At 33.3% G+C, this 18,782-nt stretch overlaps 2 protein-coding genes and 1 pseudogene across 2 annotated transcripts; 1 reads left to right on the top strand and 2 right to left on the bottom strand.

The window, feature by feature from the left end:
* The first annotated feature begins 1,226 nt into the window (after positions 1-1,226).
* Positions 1,227-2,740, top strand: LOC140960568 (zinc-finger homeodomain protein 6-like). Its single transcript, XM_073418874.1, has one exon. The coding sequence runs from the start codon at positions 1,571-1,573 to the stop codon at positions 2,483-2,485; it is 915 nt and encodes a 304-aa protein (XP_073274975.1). The 5' UTR covers positions 1,227-1,570; the 3' UTR covers positions 2,486-2,740.
* Positions 2,741-4,900: 2,160 nt separating this feature from the next.
* On the bottom strand, positions 4,901-8,589 carry LOC140957833 (putative late blight resistance protein homolog R1B-16; annotated as a pseudogene).
* Positions 8,590-13,454: 4,865 nt separating this feature from the next.
* LOC140970907 (nuclear intron maturase 2, mitochondrial-like) lies at positions 13,455-17,752 on the bottom strand. The gene is made up of 2 exons (XM_073432887.1): positions 15,212-17,752; positions 13,455-14,192 (listed from the first exon to the last, which is right to left on the bottom strand). Exon 1 carries the CDS (start codon positions 17,427-17,429, stop codon positions 15,213-15,215), a length of 2,217 nt encoding a protein of 738 aa, XP_073288988.1. The 5' UTR covers positions 17,430-17,752; the 3' UTR covers positions 13,455-14,192; position 15,212.
* Between the last annotated feature and the right edge of the window lie 1,030 nt (positions 17,753-18,782).

An 18,782-nucleotide genomic window follows, 5' to 3' on the forward strand; every position in this document is an offset into this window, starting at 1 on the left:
AGTCACGCAAGCCCAGGCTCGGGGTGTGACAAAATGATATCAGAGCCGGTCACCGGGAAACAAGAGCTATGAGGCGCAAAGTGTTACGTGCATGAGAACCACCTCTTGAACCTGCGTGGCAAAGTGCTACATGACGGGAGCCACCTAGCTCTTGAACTTGTAGGAGTCACCTCTAAATTCTCGGCGCTGGTGGAACGAGGGTTCATGCCGCGACGAGGACGTCGCATTCTGAAGAAGGGACGATTGTGGGACCTCTTGTCATATATGGTAAAAATTAAATATTTAAAATGAATTTATAATGTGTTACAATGAACTTCTATACCAACCTGAGTTAATCATTTTCGTAAAGCGAAAACGAATACCAATTAGTTGCTATAAGAGTCCATTGTGCGGTCACGTAGAGCCGGACTCGGGGCGTGACACCCTCCTAGCTAATTACAAGACTAAAAATTTTATTCTATTTTACCAAAAACTAAATATGGTTGGAACTTAAAGGTCACAACATACCACACACAACTTATTGCTCGTATAAAAAAGCAACTATACATACGGATTTTGATTAGTTTGTCCACACGCGAGCCTTAATCTATTTTAAAACTATAATTACACTATACAAATAGTTTTTTTTTCATCTTCTGTTTTGCAACAATTCACTGTGGTGTGGGGTGTTGGACCATTATTGTCACCTTTTGTTCGGTCGTCCACAACCAAGACTTTTTGGCTCTCTCTCGATCGATGATCATTTGAGCTTTTAAGAGCATTGTTATTGGATCGATCTTACAAGATCTTGATTTAGATTTCAACTCAAGATTACTATATAAAAACAAAGATTTTTACTAGAATAAATGAATAGCGGGGAATCTAGGAATCGTGTTTTAATTAGGACATGGGGAGAAGTCAATTTATGGGAAAAACATATATAGAATTCTATTGATATTTTTATGTGGTTGTGTAATCAATCATTCAATCTATGGTTGTGATTCTGTCCTGTTATGTTATCATGTGTAATGTACTACTACATGTGAACTTAATGGTTATCTTTTTCCCTCAAAGAATTTATATGGCTAGAACGTTCTTGGACCATGGCTAGCTAGCGAGTAGGGGCCATCTAAGATTTTGGTTCACTTTCTTAAATTCGATGACTCTTGTTTTCTGAATCAATGTTGCCCTTTTATTATAAATTTCTGAGTCAGCCAGCCCCTACTCACTAGCTTAAAACTCTACGATTTTTTTGCGCATTTTCTAACTACTTCTTTCTATTTCTTTAATAGCCTACCTTAATTTCCTTGAATCCGTGCGAAAGACTGTAGGTTTTGTACCCTTAGGTTTCATGTATTTGGTGGTGTACTGACAATTAATACTCGCATTTATGCACAGGAATATTATACGTCAAACTACCCAATACACAGATAACTCAGCTGGTTTTCGATTTTGTTCATAATATTAAGCTGATTGAGTTGATTTCTTGAGGTAGAATTACATAGAAGAAGAGAGGAAAACCCAAGATTTTCGTAATAAGGTCTACTAGGAGTGATTAACAGGAGATTTATTACTTAAAAAGTTGGATTTCATGGAACACAGGGGGATGCAAAGTTCCATAAGCTTCAATGCACCACAGATCAACAAAGAATCGACATTGAAGCTGCCTCTTGCTCCTATAGTTTCAGCTCCCCTTGAGAGAAGAGGAAATGCGGCGGTTTCTTCCCGGCGGGGGAGTGCCATTTTCAGCCCCACTCAAACCCTAGATCAGCCTCCGCAGCAGCTGTTTGCACAGAAGTACCCCACCCCAGATCCAGATCCAGCCACCATGAAAGCCGGTGGCGCGTCAAATCCTAATACACCTGTTCCAAGACGACCACTAGCAGTGCCGACGGCGACTTCCACAAGTGCTGATTCGTCAACTAAGTACATAGAATGCCTCAAGAATCATGCTGCAAGCATGGGTAATTATGTTGTCGATGGATGCGGAGAATTCATGCCTGGTGGACAAGAGGGCACGTTCGAATCTATGAGATGTGCAGCCTGTAACTGCCACCGGAGTTTCCATCGACGAGTGGATGCCGAAGTTGACCCCCACCACCCTCAGATATCTCACAGCAGGCGAAACCCACCTGCAATAGAGACTTATCATCACCATCAACCCTTTCCTGCCTCCCATACGCATCCCATAATGATGAACTTCGGCGGAAACAGTGGTGGGGCCACTGCGGAGTCATCCAACGAAGATTTCAGCATGTTCCAATCCAGTGCCGGCGGACATGCCATTGCATCGTCTACGGGAGGCTCCAAGAAGAGATTCCGAACGAAATTCAATCAAGAACAGAAGGATAAGATGAATGAATTTGCTGATAAGCTGGGTTGGAGGATTCAGAGGAAAGACGATGAACAAGTGCAGCAGTTTTGCAATGAATTCGGAGTGAAGAGACAAGTGTTCAAGGTATGGATGCACAATAAAAAACAAGCCACGAAGAAGAAACAAATCTAAGGCAAGATTTTGACTCCAATTATCCCATTTTTTGTTGATTTTATCGATGAACTTTCTAGCTTGTCATGTATCTTTAGCCATTGTAGGGGGAAAACTGATAAATTAGGAGACTCATTTAATCAGGATTCGCAGCCAATATACCATTTAATTATGTTAACTATTAGTTAAATAAGACAAGCAACTGTCATTTAAGATAATATATATGGAATTTATCATTATTCTTAGACTTTTCTGTTTAACCAATCTTAATCCAATGTCGAGAGCACAAAAAATTAATTTCTTTCAAGGGATATTATGCCAATGTTGTCTTTTTCATCTTCCAGACGTATAATTTACGTGCTGATTATTCATGTTCCATGTTAAAAGTTGATGAAAACTAAATCATCTACTTAAATTTTGGTGATGAAATATGAATGTATAGGTTACACTTATGGGCTAATTACGTAAAGTTTAACTTGGCCATGAATTTGGCAAGTGTAGGTACTTTAGATCACTCTGAGAAAACATATTAAGTTGGCGATTAGAATGTTATGAAGGATACATGTTATCTCTACTCCTCTCCGACTCACCAGATCATGAATTTTTGCTATTTTCATGGTGTTACGATCATGAGTAATAATTATTTCCTCATATCAATTTTAGTCATTTTTAATCGAAATATTGACGTGACATCGGACACGACAACGATTCACGACACCACATCATCAATTTGTGGTTACACACAGTCATTTTTTGGCTCATTGAAAAAAGTACAATGATGTGGATTAAGACAATAAATTGATTGATAACAGGGCAAAAAGTAAAAAAAAAAAGTGTAAATTACAGTTTTAAAATATAATTTTCCAATTATTTAATATAATGTTAAATTCGATTTAATTAGAGATTAAGTATATTTTTATTCTCCAACTTTTTCAAATAAGCTTTTAGCTGAATAAGCAATAATTTCAGACCAGATTCTAAAAAACTTTTGTCTATAACGTTATGGAAGAATTATATGTGAAAATTTTAAATATTTTAACTGAACAACGGGGGTCTACTTCATTCACCCTCGTTTTTCGTTTTGTTTTGTGCTTATTTGATCTTTGTTTTTAATACGCTCCACTAACTAATGAGAATGATGCATTTGGCTATAAAAATATTTAAATTTTGGTTAATTTCATATAATTTTGGGTTTATATCATCTGTAATATATTTGGAAAAGGCTTTCCTATTATAACGGGTTGTTCAAAAGGATTCCCCGTCCTTCCATCAAATATTGTACTTTTTCCTGGATACTCAGGTTCAAATACCACATTTTGGATATATATTTTTTAGTTATTTGGAAATTAAGATAATTTCAATATGTTTTTATAAAGGATTTTAATTACACTTAATATTGACATTATTTAAAATTTATTTTTCAAATCTCTCAAAAAAAATCAAATTCCTTCATCTAAATCAAGTCGGCGCATCAAAACAAAACATCGTATTCTTGTTATTGTCAATGCCTGTTGTGCATGTCTCGTCATTTTTTTTGAGTACCAAAGGATTAATTCTGGGAAAATTACGTGGAGCTCTCTATTATTTTAAAGAGGTAAAATATATAAATTAGAAGAAATTAATGAGGTAATTAAAAATATCATAATTTTAGTTGATAGTTGGATCTTTCGCGTCCATAATTTTTCCTAGCACCCGAGTGTTATATATATATATGTAATTATTTCAAAATTTTATTTACTAAAGTAAACAATATCAATTCAAATATATAGGAAAACATTATTATATATGTTTCTTTCCTTTATCAATTTACAACACACATTGAAATAATTTTTAAAAAATATTACGCCAAAAACCAAGAAAATTATAAACATCTTATGTTTTCTTTTATGAAATACAAATTAACATATTGACTTTTGGTATTTTGATTCTCTAATATTTATATCCTTACCACCAAGGANAAAATAATAAACATGCTTATGTTTTATTTTATGAAATACAAATTAAAATATTGAATTTTGGTATTTTGATTCTCTAATATTTATATCCTTACCACCAAGGAACCATTGGGTAGACAACAAATAAATTTCGAAAAATTCTACCTCGACAGATTTTTCATAGGATGTAAATCGAAATATAAATGTTCCTGGCCGGGCCAAAAGTTCACATATTCGGGTTCCAAGAAACTTGATTTCTCGTTGTTATCTTTGTACCGTTAACAATGAAAGCATGCACATAAGTCAAGAATTTTGACAGCAAAAAGGCTACCAGTGTTTTTGTGGAATTGTGGAGTACACCCTTTTCAGGAGTTTCAACTTTCGAGTATTTAGCAGAAGACGTAAATTTCCTCCCCGAGGGTGGAGAGATCAGTTTGTCGTACTTGCGAAGGCAGGGATTGTGTTTTCCTTTCGACCATTGCTATGCGCGATAGAGGGATACTTGATAGTAAGGTTGCAACTCAAAATGTTTTAATTTGCACATAAGAAACGGACATAAGTAAGCATTTCACACTTACTACAGATTCAGATCTTTTGGCAGCTACTAAAAGTAATAGTCTATGAGAATTCATGCTTGAACGTTTTTCTTGCACTACAGCAAATTCCTAAACGAATTTACAATGGACATTTACTTTCTAAGTACGATAAGATGAATAGGCCAAGCCCCTTCACTCAGTTCGAGACAATAACCTTGAGCTCCTCATTACCCGTATCCCATTGTTCTTCTTGAATTCTCATGGCAGAATCCACCACTAATTCACCACACTTTTCCACCTCAATCATCTGCAGTGTTGGAATATCGCCTAAACTTGCAGGGATCTCTTCCAGATCACTACATTTTAGCAAAACTAATCGCTCAAGTTTGGGGAAATGATCACTTGATATATTCCACTGTACGATTCCTAGTCTGTCCAGTTTCAAGAACTTGAGCTGTTGAAACTCGTGTTATCACTGGTATCCCATTTTCATCCTTGTACGGTAACATTAACTAGTTTCAAGAACTCAAGAGGCGGCAATCTCCCTATTATTGAAACTTCTTTCTAAGAAACTTTGAACTTACGTAGAACTAGTTTTCTGAGAGCAAGTGGGAAACTGAGCATGTCTTGGAACCAATCCAACTTACCTTCAAGATACAGAGTGAGTGATTCAAGCTGTGTAAGGAAGTCTATCACAGGATACGTTTGAGATTAATGTTGATCAACAATAAACGAGGATTTCAATCTGACAAGACAGGGAAAAAATCTCAATATCTCGTCATCCCTACCACGATAAAGATGCAAAAAGGAAATGGTTTGTAGATTCTTCGTTTGAAAGCTTTTAGCCTGTAGATTGGCTGGAAGATGGCAAGAAAACCCGAATTGAACATGACTCTTGAAATAGAGGCGTTTTAGCTTAACCAATTTCATCAACACCACTAGAAAGGCATCAGAAACATTTGATGCTTGACACACTATAAGTATTTCTAGGTTCACTAGGTGGCCTATGGATGGGAGCAAGTATTCAGTGGCCAAGTACCTCAAGTAAACAAGAGTTTCAACTGATTCGAGACCACTGTACATGGAAACATCTAGTACCCTGAGAAGTTTAAAGCTTTGAAACGTGTGATTATTACTGGAGAGAGAGAAGCCCAACAAATAACGGACATGAAGTCTGAAAGGTCTGGAGACAGAACTCGGGAAACCAGAAAAACCCCAGGGATAATCTTGTTCAATGACATCGAATTCCCTACAAAAACGTGGGATCTCATTACTGCAAGAATAAATTTGTTAATCAGCTAGAGGGCCATCTTGCGCTGGCTTCATGCTAAAGATCATGGCATCGGTTACTTTACCTTTTCTTGAATGTACCCGATTCTAAGGCAGTGATTTGTTGCAGGAATATTTTATATTCTTTACTTTTGACTAGAGCATAGATACAAGCTATAGATAAATGATGCTACAATGTATAGGAGGAAGGAAGGGAGACAGATGGACTTACAATTCGATCGAGTTCAGAAAGCCTTCTTCTCTAAAAATTCTTAAACACAAATCACACAATAGATCATGAAAACGACAAGCTTTTACACCACCAGTGGACGTTCTTTGGGAAACTAGAACAAGGCCTCTACCAATCAGGTCCATCACATAGTCTTTCCCTACATCCTCAGGGCTTTTCTGATCTTTTTCATGGACGAACCCTTCGGCAATCCACATCGATGTCAACTTCTTTACTAGGATTTCCTCGTCTTCATGAAACACTCCAAAGTATAGAAAACATAGTTTCGATTGTTCTGGCAAATGCTCGTAACTAAGATCTAGTATGTTTAGGCACTGATTCAGATTCTCAGAAACATATGATTTTATACTTTTAGCAACTTCTTGCCACAAAGGTTCTTTCTTGTCACGATTAGCAAGCACTGGAGCTATTACAACAACTGAAAGTGGTAAACTTGTAATCCTTGACAATATTCTGCGATTTGCATACTGATGTCGAAGTCCAACAATTCAAGAGGACAAGCTTCTTTTTGAAACACCTTCCGCTGTAATAAAACCCAACATCGATCATGCAAGAGAAGAGGAAGCGGTTGAATAATACTCTCAGATGGAACCACATCTTTACTCCGACTGGTGAACAATATCCTGCTTTCGTTGCTATCATCAGGGAGATATCTTCTCAAATCATTCCACATCGTAATTCCATACATCGCCCATCACAAGTAGGTATCTTCTTCACATCAAACTTTTGTAAATCTGTTCGGCCACACTCTCATAATCCATTTTCAAAATATTCTCCTCGTCCATTGAATCCTTCTCGAGTTCTCTGGTTAAATCAATCAGAATTTTAACCAATAGATTTCTTCAACTGTAAGTTTGAGACACAACAGCCCAGGATCGATGGTCAAATCTATGAATAACATAAGGATCATCATACAGTTTCTTAGCTAAAGTTGTCTAACAAAGTCCAGGCATCCCACATAGGGAAAGAATTTGTAGCTTTTCTGTTCCTCCAACAAGTTGTTCTACAATTTTATTCACATTGTCTTCAAATCCAACAACATAAACATCAATTAAAGGGTGTGATGTTAATATTAATAACCCTTCCTTATTTCTGCAAGTCCATCTTTATACTTTGAATCCTGTCTCTTACAGAGATACCCTCACCGTGAAGTACCAAATTGGCAAGTGATCAACCGTGAACAATTCGATAATATATCTAGCTTCATATGCAAAATCCCTGATAGTTATCACAACCCTTTCCAGTTCCTGAATCACTCCCTTCTGCTCTGCCTCCATATCACCTAATAAGACTTGCAAATATACTAATTCCTCATAAGGGTCCTCAATTCATCAATCACATCATCATCTCTATTCGTTCGTTCTTCCAGATCCTCAAGAAGAAAATGAAGCACATATGGTGAAACAACAACTAGCAGCGGAGCAGCAGTCATACTATCTATGATCTTTGTTTTCAAAAACTTGAATTATCGGAACACAGCAGAAAGACCCAGATCAATTCTGCTCTCCCTCAATCTATCTACGGTGAAAAAGAATAAGCATAAGAAACTTCCTGCTTGGTTAGCTACCTCATTAATTTCAAGAGCTGATTCTTGGTTCTAGCACATTGCATCAGTTTATCCCAAAGAACGGTTTTGAGAAATTTCAACTCCTTACAAAAAATATTAATCTGATCCTCAACAGGAACCATCATATCAGAACTTTGAAGAATTCTCTGAGATACTCAGTGAAAGATGCCATCTTTTCTGAGCGTCCTCTCGGTTCATGAATTGATGACACTATCACCCGTTTCCCCAAGTTTTCAAGAGGATAAAGAGAGTGACATAACGACTTACCGTTATCGGATTCGAAGCATATTGATCTTTTTCTTCAGGCAAAATCTTGATCCTCCAAACCTGCCTTTTGCGTCAATGAAGTTTTAATCATTACAGTTTTGTAGAAGAATGATGGAACTAGTTTCTGTGGTGGGTTAATCGGTGGAGATTTGATTTTGCAAAGGAATTCGTTTGGTCGCTGGATTTGAGCACCTCATTTCTTGATTCCTCTTCCATCAAAGCCCACTCACTACTGTTGTGAGACAGAAGTAATGAGAAATATGGAGGCAGAAATATGGAGCCGGACTGCTACCGATTAATGCACCAAAAAAATTCTACAATTTAATGATAAATAATACAAAGGGTATTTATGTAATTTCATAAATACATATATGTTAAAAACCTTTTAAAATTTGGGGTGAAGAATGTGGCTAATAACTCGATAATGCGAGGACCCTCCAACCTATTAAAACAATGAGTTGGTTAGACGTTCTCACGAATCTTTATCTATGAGACGAGTCAACCCTATCGATATTTACAATAAAAATTAATACTCTTAACATAAAAAATAATATTTTTTCATAAATGACTCAAATAAGATATTCGTCTCACAAAATACGATCCATGAGACTATCTCACACAAATTTTTTCCTTAAAATAATTAAGAGAGTTGTTTGTCAATTACAATATTTACTATGGACGCATTTAGCCCAAATAAATTACCCTATTATGTATTTTTTTCGTTGTGCAATCTTTTCATAAACACTCAAAAAATAGTAAAATATATTATATATAGTGATTAAATTCACAGACATTTTTTATAACTAGGTAAAGACACGTCGCAGACACGTGCGAGGCACGTGAAAATACATTTCTGTTGTCAATAATTGTTATTAAAGAAATGACATCGGAAGAGATTAATTTACAGAAAATTATATATTAATGATTTTCATATTATTTTAGTCAATAGAAAATGAGTATGCTACATTTACAACCAAATTTGTACAATAATTCTTACCACACAAAAAAATATTTACAAAAATTTTATTTATCAAAATCTCATTATAAATTAAATATAAAATCTCATTGGACAATAACAAAATCTCACGATATAATTGTTGTAAATATCGTAGTATGATATATTGGTTGTTCTTTTAACATTATCCGTAGGAAATTCAATGTAATATAATTTGTACAACAAGTATTATAAAATGAGTGCAAAAGATATTTGTTTAAAAATTTTGTGTTATAAATCTAAGGTTATTCTTGAATGGAATGATTTCAATACATTCAAATGTATTTTTGTTATTTAGTGAAGTGACATCGTAAACTTCAAATCCACTCATTTCATGTGTATATAGTAGTATTTCATGTTAATTATGATATATTTCAAGTCCACCCAATAATGATGTAATTTGAAATTCATTCTACTTTATATAAATAATAATATGTAAATAAGTCATGTGTAGATTCAATATTTGATCTATTGTTTCATTGTTAACAATAAATTTATAATTATAATCCATGAATTTGAAATCAATTCATCCAAGCGCAATCCAAATAAATTAATAATTGTTGAAAAACATATTAGTAATAAATCTTATAATTTTGTATAAATTAGAAATTGGAGAAAATATAATATAGAATTGATATCATAATAATAATTAAAATTAAATTTGAGAGAAGAAAAAATTATAATACATAGCGTTGACCACTTATTTTACCACGTGCTACTGATTTATGAAAAATAAAAATATAATATAGATAATATATTCTAAATCTTAAATTAAATTATTTTGTCAAATGTTTTCTTCCTTTATATTTTTAATTTTTATTGCTTTCACGTTTTTTTTTGTCATCAGCTTTTTCTTCTTTGTGAAAAAAAAACAATATTCTCATCATCTTCATTAGCAAATCTTATCGTGCTGTCGACATCGATTATTTGCATTTTCATATCTGTATTTTTTTATTCTTTTGTTGGAAAACTTTTTTTTTTATAATAATTTTGTTGCTGAAAATCTTTCTATACAATAATTTAATTATTCTCAATATTCATCCTTGTGTTGTTATCGTCTTCTATTACTTATATTTCAATATTTTTACCATTGAGACAATTGATTATCGTCTTTTTTCTTTTTAATTTCTTATTGTTCGGAATCTACTGATATCTTTTTGCATTCAATATTTCGTTGTTGAAATATTTTCTTATATTTTGAATGTGTTCAATTATAAATCATTTAAATCGTTTTGTCCATTTTGAGAAGAAATATATATTCTTCTCTATTTAATGCTTCTACAGGTCTCCACACAAATTAAGTTTTTTTTGGAAAATTTTTTTCGTTTAATCTACAAGCAAATAAAACCAAAGAATTTTGTTATTTCAGGCTTCTACAAATTATGTTTCTTTTTTGTAAAACATCTTTTAACTTAATCTACAAGCAAATAAAACCAATGAATTTTGGTTATTTCATCATCTAGACAACTGAAAAATATGATTTAATTAATATGATATTAATTTATCAAAAAGTGTTCAACTCTTAGTGAAGTAACATATTTATGCAATATATTATTTAAATACAAAAATTCAGAATTACGATCAACATATTTTTTTTATATTTCATACTATATTATTGGAAATATTAAATTTTTATATATTAATTTTTTTTGAGAAACTTCTTGCACATATAAACTCATTCAAAAGATTATAGATTTACAAAATAAAACAAATCATATTCAATTTAATATTTTGTGAAAAATATATTTTCATTTCATCTGTAAGCAAATAAAAATCAAATAATTTTGAACTTTCAATTCTTATTATCAATCATAAGGAGAAATATTGAGTAATGCTAATGAATAATTTTTGTAAAGATTTATTCATAATAATTTTAAAAATTTACCTTCAAAGATAAGTCATTTCAGATTACATAAAGTTATAATTGATTTGTTTATATCCATCTTTTATAAAAACACATTTTCGTCAATTGTAAGATCATCAAATAAGTAATTGTTATAGTTTCTGACCTTCACAAAGACGAAAAATAGTTAAAATTAGTAAAACTATATGTATTCAATCATATATTGTTAAATTTTAAAAATAAACTAATGCTTTGAAAAATATTAGTTAATTGGGTTTTTTTTATAAAGAAATACAGGCAGAATAAATACTCACGAAATATTTATAAGGTCATCTTTCTTCTATATCCGATAATACTTCGTATCATTTTTGTGAAATGTAATTAACTGTCGAACCTTCTTCATAACACCGACCCACATGATTTAATTATTTGGCATCATTATTTTAATTCGTAGTTTTAAATTAAATAATCTCAATTAATGTAAAATAAAAGATATTTAACATCATGTCCTTACACAAATTATGTTTTTTTTGTAGAAAAAAATTTCAATATATTTACATCCAAATAAAAAAAAGAATTTTGGTATTTCAATATTGTACAAACTAATTGTTTTGAGAAAAAATTATTTCACTTCATCTATAAACAAATAAAACCAATAAATTTTTGTTTTCAATATTCTCAAATTAATATTTTGTGGGAAAAAATATGTTCAACTCATCTACAAGAAAATAAAAACCAAAGAATTTTGGAGTTTCAGTCTTCTTGTCAACTTGATCCTTACCTAATATACGTAGATTGACAATTTTGACATCATCATAATAATTGATTTTACAAAAACATCCTCACCAAATTAAAGATAAACTTCTTGCATTTATAAATTCATTCAAAAAAATTATAAATCTACAAAATAAAATAAATCACATTCAAACAAATATTTTGTGAAAAATATTTGTTCACTTCATCTACAAGTAAATAAAAACCAAATAATTTTGACATTTTCTACGGAGAAGTAGTGAGTAATGCTAATGAATAATTTTTATAAAAATTTATTTATCATAATTGTAAAAATTTACATTCAAAGATATATCTTTTAAGTTTACAAAAAGCTGTAAATGTTTTGTCAATATATATCTCTTATAAAAACACTCCTTCGTTAATTGCAAGAATATCTCATAAAGTAATTATTATAGTTTATAGCCTTTAAAAGAGTAAGAAATAGATAAAATTAAAACAAATTTATTTATGCAATCTTATATCGTTAAATTTTAGTAATAAACCAAGGCTTTGAAAAATATTAGTCGACTTTCTTTTTGATAAAGAAATTTAAATAGAATAAATAAATATTTATTAGGATTATCTATATTTATATTTGATAATTGATAATTCTTGTATCATTTTGTAAATGTAATTAAATGTCGAACTTTCTTCATGACACCAACCTTGGTAAAACAAAAAAAAAATTAGTTTAATCATTTGGCTTCATTAGTTTAATTATTCGTTTTAAAATAATTAATATTCATTCACGTAAAATAAAAGATATTTAACATCATATCCTTATACAAATTAATTTTTTTGTGAAAAAAATATTTTCACTTTATTTACAGGCAAATAAAACCAAAGAATTTTGGTATTTAATCTTCTACAAATTAACTTTTTTGTGAAAAAATCTACAAATTAAGTTTTTTGTGAAAAAATTCTTTTCACTTCATCTATAAGCAAATAAAACCAATATATTTTGTATTTCAATCTTTTCAAATTAATATTTTTTGTGAAAAAAGTTTGTTCAATTTATCTACAAGAAAATAAAAATCAAATAATTTTAGAGGTTCAGCTTTCTTGGCAACTTGATCATTATCTAGCATAAATGTAGTTTGACAATTTTGTCCTGATCATAACAACTGATTTTACAAAAATATCCTCACTAAATTTTTCTTGTATGTACAAACTAAGGACAAAGTTGACAATACACAATAGAAAAACTGACCTTGGTTCACACTTTTATAATATGTATAGATTTGATATATTATTACAATGCCCATTTTACTTATTTTCCCCTTTTTACCATATCGAATTATTAATTATCTGATTTTGTTTGCAAAAATTATGTTCTCGTAATCAGATTTTATTTTATGTTATTTTTTAAATTTTATATGTTTAACTAAATAAATGATATGACATCAATATATTATTTCAGCATATAAATTAAATTATTTCAGCATATCAAACTAGAGATGGATCGTGCTCTTTTTTTTTATTAAAAAGAAAAACACAACAGATGGATGCTATCTATATTTTTTTTTGGAAATATAAAATTTCCCAAAAGATTTCTGCCTGGGAATTCTTATGATCAATATTCGGTTTCCTTTGGGTTCGAGCAACACAGCCACCTCTTGTGGGTTGAGGGCTTTGGCGATCGCGCTTCCTGTTTGGTCAATGGCACCGTCTCCCGGCTCCTTGGCGAGTTACGAAGATCCTGTTGATCTCCTCCAGCTCGTTTCATATTCCGGGCCTTCTCAAAGATCATGGAATATTGGCCTGTTCCCCCATTTTTCAAGTTCCATTCTCCAAACTTTGGCAATGGCAAATTGCTTCTGTCTGTCATTATTTCGACTCAACTTAATGAAGGCAAAAAAAAGGCGAAGAATTCTCCTCTTCTTCTCCCTTGACCAACTCCCCTAATTTCCCCCCTCATCTACCAAAGTGAACGTAAAATTTTGCATGCAAATTAACGACTATATATAGAATAATTAGCTCTTGGGCATAGTTTTATACCGTTTCAGGCAGGAAATTTCGGCATTTTTTGATGGTTTGTGGTAAACTTGAATAAAATAAAAGGACAGATGTTGGTCCTATATCTTTTGAACAGTTCAACAGTTCATTTCATTTATTTTGCAACTAAATTTATGAATAAACCTGGCACGTCTCATTTTATTGGTAAAAAAAGTAATCACTTCTTACCTGGACTGGATCACTGCGTGATAGATAGTTCAGGGCCGTGGCGACATTTATTGTACTTTAAGGTCGGCCCTTGTGGTTGATCCAATGCCATTATTTGTTTTTAAGTGGACCTGCATCACACAAACCGTATTGAAAAAAAATAGAAGAAGCATGAGATTAGGAGATCACAGGTTACAACTCCATTCATAATTAGGTAGTCAAAGGTGACCAAGTATTTCAAAATTAAGGCAACAAATCTCATTTTTTTGGTTATTCCAATACTTGCAAACAAATTAAATTCAACCAACTCGAGTAAAATGTTATGGAAAATATATGGCTGGTTGAAACCGAGAGGTTCATAGATGAACCACCTAATTTATAAGGATGTTCTTGTCTTGGATTGAGGATTTGATTGGAGGAAGATATTTGATATGAAGAAGCATTTTAAAGATGAATTTCAAATGATGGGATATATTTGAAATCCACAACAATCATCATTGAAATAATATAAATCGATTAACTCCAATTTCGTTCATCCAAACGAGTCAAATGATTCGAAATTTATCATCTCAAATCCATCAATCCAAGCACAACTTTATGTACATATGAACATAATATATACTATTATAATTAACATCAAATATTGCACTTATGTCTATAAGGGTTAAAGTTTGAACAATACAAAATTTCGATTTCAATACAAGTATAATAACACCTTTATTTCATGACCGCAGAGTACCATAGAAAAGAATTAACTGGGGTGAGAACACTAATGCTTGGTTTCTCTTCTACAACCAGCATAGGCAACTACATTTTACGGCGTGACAATTTCTCAAAACTATGACAATTTCTGGATCCAAGTTAATCAAATACATGCAAATTGCATTATTATTGAACATATTATATTATATCGAGAGAAATTTTCATCAAACCATTCTTCTATTAAATGTTTACGACAGTAGCAGTTTTTTATGCATATGCCTTATGCATAGAACTAAGGCCCGTGACAATGAAGCAGTAGTAACTGAATAATTCATGAATGAAGTATGAATTTTGTTTGAGTTATATAATTCTGTTACAAACTATTAAGCAGTGCATAAAAACAACAAAGAATAATGACCCTCGAATGAGAAAAAACTGACTTAATTACCTTACATTTGTGCAACATGAATCCTTTCTACCTTTTCTTCTTCATTGGCAGTTCTTTCATTTGATTCATCATTTGAATCCGACAATAAAGGTTCTTCTTTATTTAATTCATTCTCACTAATTCGAGTAGAGGAAAGATGGTCCACAGAAATGGCATTCCTTTTATAATTCCATACTAGCATTGAAATGTAATCTTGAGGTGAAATCAGACCTTGTTCTTTAAGGCAGTCTAGGCTCTCGTCAAGGGTTTGAGAGTCATCAAGCCCAATATATTCGAGCAATGCTTTCTCGTGATCTGGTCTCCAGTTAGCTGGAAATGGGGTATAGTCAGTCTCTGGTACAAGAGACATTCGGGTGTATTGAAGCCCATCAATTGATTCCACGAGACCCATTCTCAGTAAATTATGGTACTCGGGCGACTGCCCTTTCTTTTCCTTTAAAGGACGACTCAAATTCCGAGAACCAATCTTGTAAACCTTTGCTCGCGACCTTAGCTTGTACTTTGCAGCATAGAGCTTTGCAAGTGAACCTCTAAGGATGTAAGAGCAGAAATTGACGATTTTCTTCCTGTTGTCCGCATATCTATACCACTCAGCTATTGAGGTCAAGAACTTGTTCATCTGAGCGTTCGTGTGAGCCTGGGTAGCATGAAACATTCTAAAGCAAGGTTGTGGATCTGGATCCCTATCTCCCTTCAGAAAGTTCAGCTTCCTAAACTGTTTGATACACTGCTTCAAGCTTGCAGTGACTGACAACAGAGTCCCGACACCCTTCTCGCTGATTATTTTTCCACCAGTAGCCGTATATCTTAGAGTGGGGTAGACCACCCTTCGGCATAATACGTGGTCAAGAAACATGATGCCTTTAGTAATGTGCTCAATTGGGAGGCTCTCGTTGTCAAGTTTCAGCATATACTTCTGGTCACAGAATTCTATCAACTGCTTTCTAAGAGTTGCTGCATCGGCCCTGGGTCCCCTAACTCCAATCAAAATGTGACCACCATAGCGGATATAGTCAATCTTCCTAGTCTTATCTGGGCCACTTGTTGGAACAAATTCCGGCCAAGACGTATTTCCTTGTTCTGCATCCCCATCAGGAGAGTTCCATATGACATCTCTTGTAGATGGTCGATAAAATTCTTTAATTTTACCTTCCATCCAACGGTCCAATTCATCGAGGCATATGTTAGCTAAAAGAGGACTTAGGATTCCACAATGGCCCCATGAAGGAAGTATCTCAGCCTCCTCTGGTGCAAACCCGAAAAAGGTTACCAACCAATAAGGATCAGGCTTCGGCTCATCTTCTGCCAGAACTCTCTTTTTTTGATACTTTCTTTTAATCTTCTTTTTCTTCTCCCCGTCATCAGCCTTACTAGTGATAACAGGCGTGGTCAGTGCCGCCTTTATCAAATCAACCACTTTCTTATCCCTAACGTCCCTCATCAAAGCACTAATAACCATCCCGATTTTCAATCCATCCAACACTGTACTCAAATCCCCCTTTATATACCACAAGTATCCTGCAAAGTTCCGCCTAATCACCCTCAGCACTGTATGGGCATTCCTCCCTGGCCGAAATGCGAATGACTTTTGCGAGAACCTAGACTCATAAACTGGCTCCAAAATCATGAATAACACCTCTTGGACAATCCTATCTTGAAAAGCAGCTGGCTGGGTAGTTGTCAAGATTGCCTTGATCTTCCTCTTCGACAAAGACTCGTATTCTGTCTTATCCTTTGGCGACTTAATGAAAAACTCTAACCTAGCTCCCCATTTGAACCTACTATCAAGAACTGCATTACGTAGAGCCAACAAATCCTCCAGCGCAGAGCGTGTAACGGAGCTTCGTGGCATGTACGCGCCCATCTCATCAGCACAAACCTTTTGGTATGCCAAAACCCACAATTCAAATCTCCTCAAATAATTGGTCAAATTGTTAACAGTTTTCTCGGGTTCTCTGAAGTTTTCAATCCACAGATGAGAACAAACTGCTATACTGTCCTCCTTCATCAAGGAGGCTGGGTCATTCGGGTCAGGCACTCGCCTATAGTAAGTAGAAGTGCTAAGTGCTCTTGATATAACACACCCAGGGTTATTTCTTAGATCGACTCCATTTGTCAATTGAGAATGAAGTAACACAAGGTGGTGGGGATTTGGAGATAAGACTGTGGCTCTACTTCCGAGTGCTCTGCGGCAAAACACCGTCACACTTCGATGCATTTAAGAGGTGTCTGCGATAGCTCAGAAGCACACCCCCCACCACCCCGCCGCCACACAAAAAAAGCAGCAAGAAAAATGCAAAAAAAAAAAAATTGATAAAACTTTCAACAATCATAACCCAACAAAATTGAAACTCGGGATAGTGGCTGAAATGGCAAAAAAGCTCATGAATAAAGGGTTTTACTTAGAATCTTACGCTGTAACATTGATTTCAAGCGGGGAATGAACGAACACATATAAGAACCAGGGGAAGAGGGATTGTTGACACCAACTGCGTTCAGCTTTTGATCTGTTACCTTCAGGTCCAGGGTTATGGGTTTTATTGTGAAGATAGAACAGGGCTGAGTAGGGGCGTTCAAATTTCGCTTAAAACCGAAAAAACCGGCCGAACCGTAAAATTCGATTTTTTTGGTTCGGTTTTTTCAGTTATTTGACCGGTTACGGTTTCTATATTACGCATTTTCGGTTTTCCGGTTCGGTTTTCGATTTTTTTAAAAAAAAACCGAAATAACCGAATATATGAGAATTATTTGTTTTTTTATTATATTGTACTCCAAACATGTCCTAATTTAAAAATTAAAAATAAAACTTAAAAATAAGTAAATAAATAATAAATTAATTTATTTAGGTTTTGACATTCAAAATTTTAGCCGCACACTTTTGTTGAATTGTTATGCTTGTGCCTTGCTTCACACATTCCCTTTTCAATAAACCAACAACACGATTCTAGATTGGAGAAGAAGAAACATGTGTTGCTTTCGTAGTTCTCTGCTCTCTAATCTATATATTGTGCATGGTATTTGTTTATGATAAAATTATTTTCTTAATTTCTTTTACCGTGTTGATAGAGTGATTATTGGTTTTTGTAAGATAATCAAACAAATTTGATTGTGGTTTTTTATTATATTTTTTTAAAATTTATAACGTAGAACTTCATTTATAACTAAATTTATTACACAAACCGTAATAACCGACCGTAATAACCAAACCGCAATACAAAAAAACCAAACCGGACCGAATTAAAATGGTTTGGTTTAGGATTAGACATTCGAAAAACCGTAAACCGAAAAACCGAACCGAAGTTTATTAAAATCGAACCAAACCGACCGTTGCACACCCCTAGGGCTGAGAAATTTCTTGCACAATAAATTTATTTTAAATTTTTATATAAAAAAAGAGCAACGAAAATTAAATTAATCTAAAACTTTCAGCAGATAATTTTAGATTTTAATCGACTAAATTTTACTTGGATACATAGAAATTATCTATTTAATATATAAATTTAGTTCGAGCAAAAATCGATTATAAAACACCATAAAAAAATGTATTGTTTGCCCGATTACTTTGTAATAA

This window comes from Primulina huaijiensis, chromosome 2 (assembly GCF_012295235.1).
Source record: "Primulina huaijiensis isolate GDHJ02 chromosome 2, ASM1229523v2, whole genome shotgun sequence".
Classification (NCBI taxonomy): domain Eukaryota; kingdom Viridiplantae; phylum Streptophyta; class Magnoliopsida; order Lamiales; family Gesneriaceae; genus Primulina; species Primulina huaijiensis.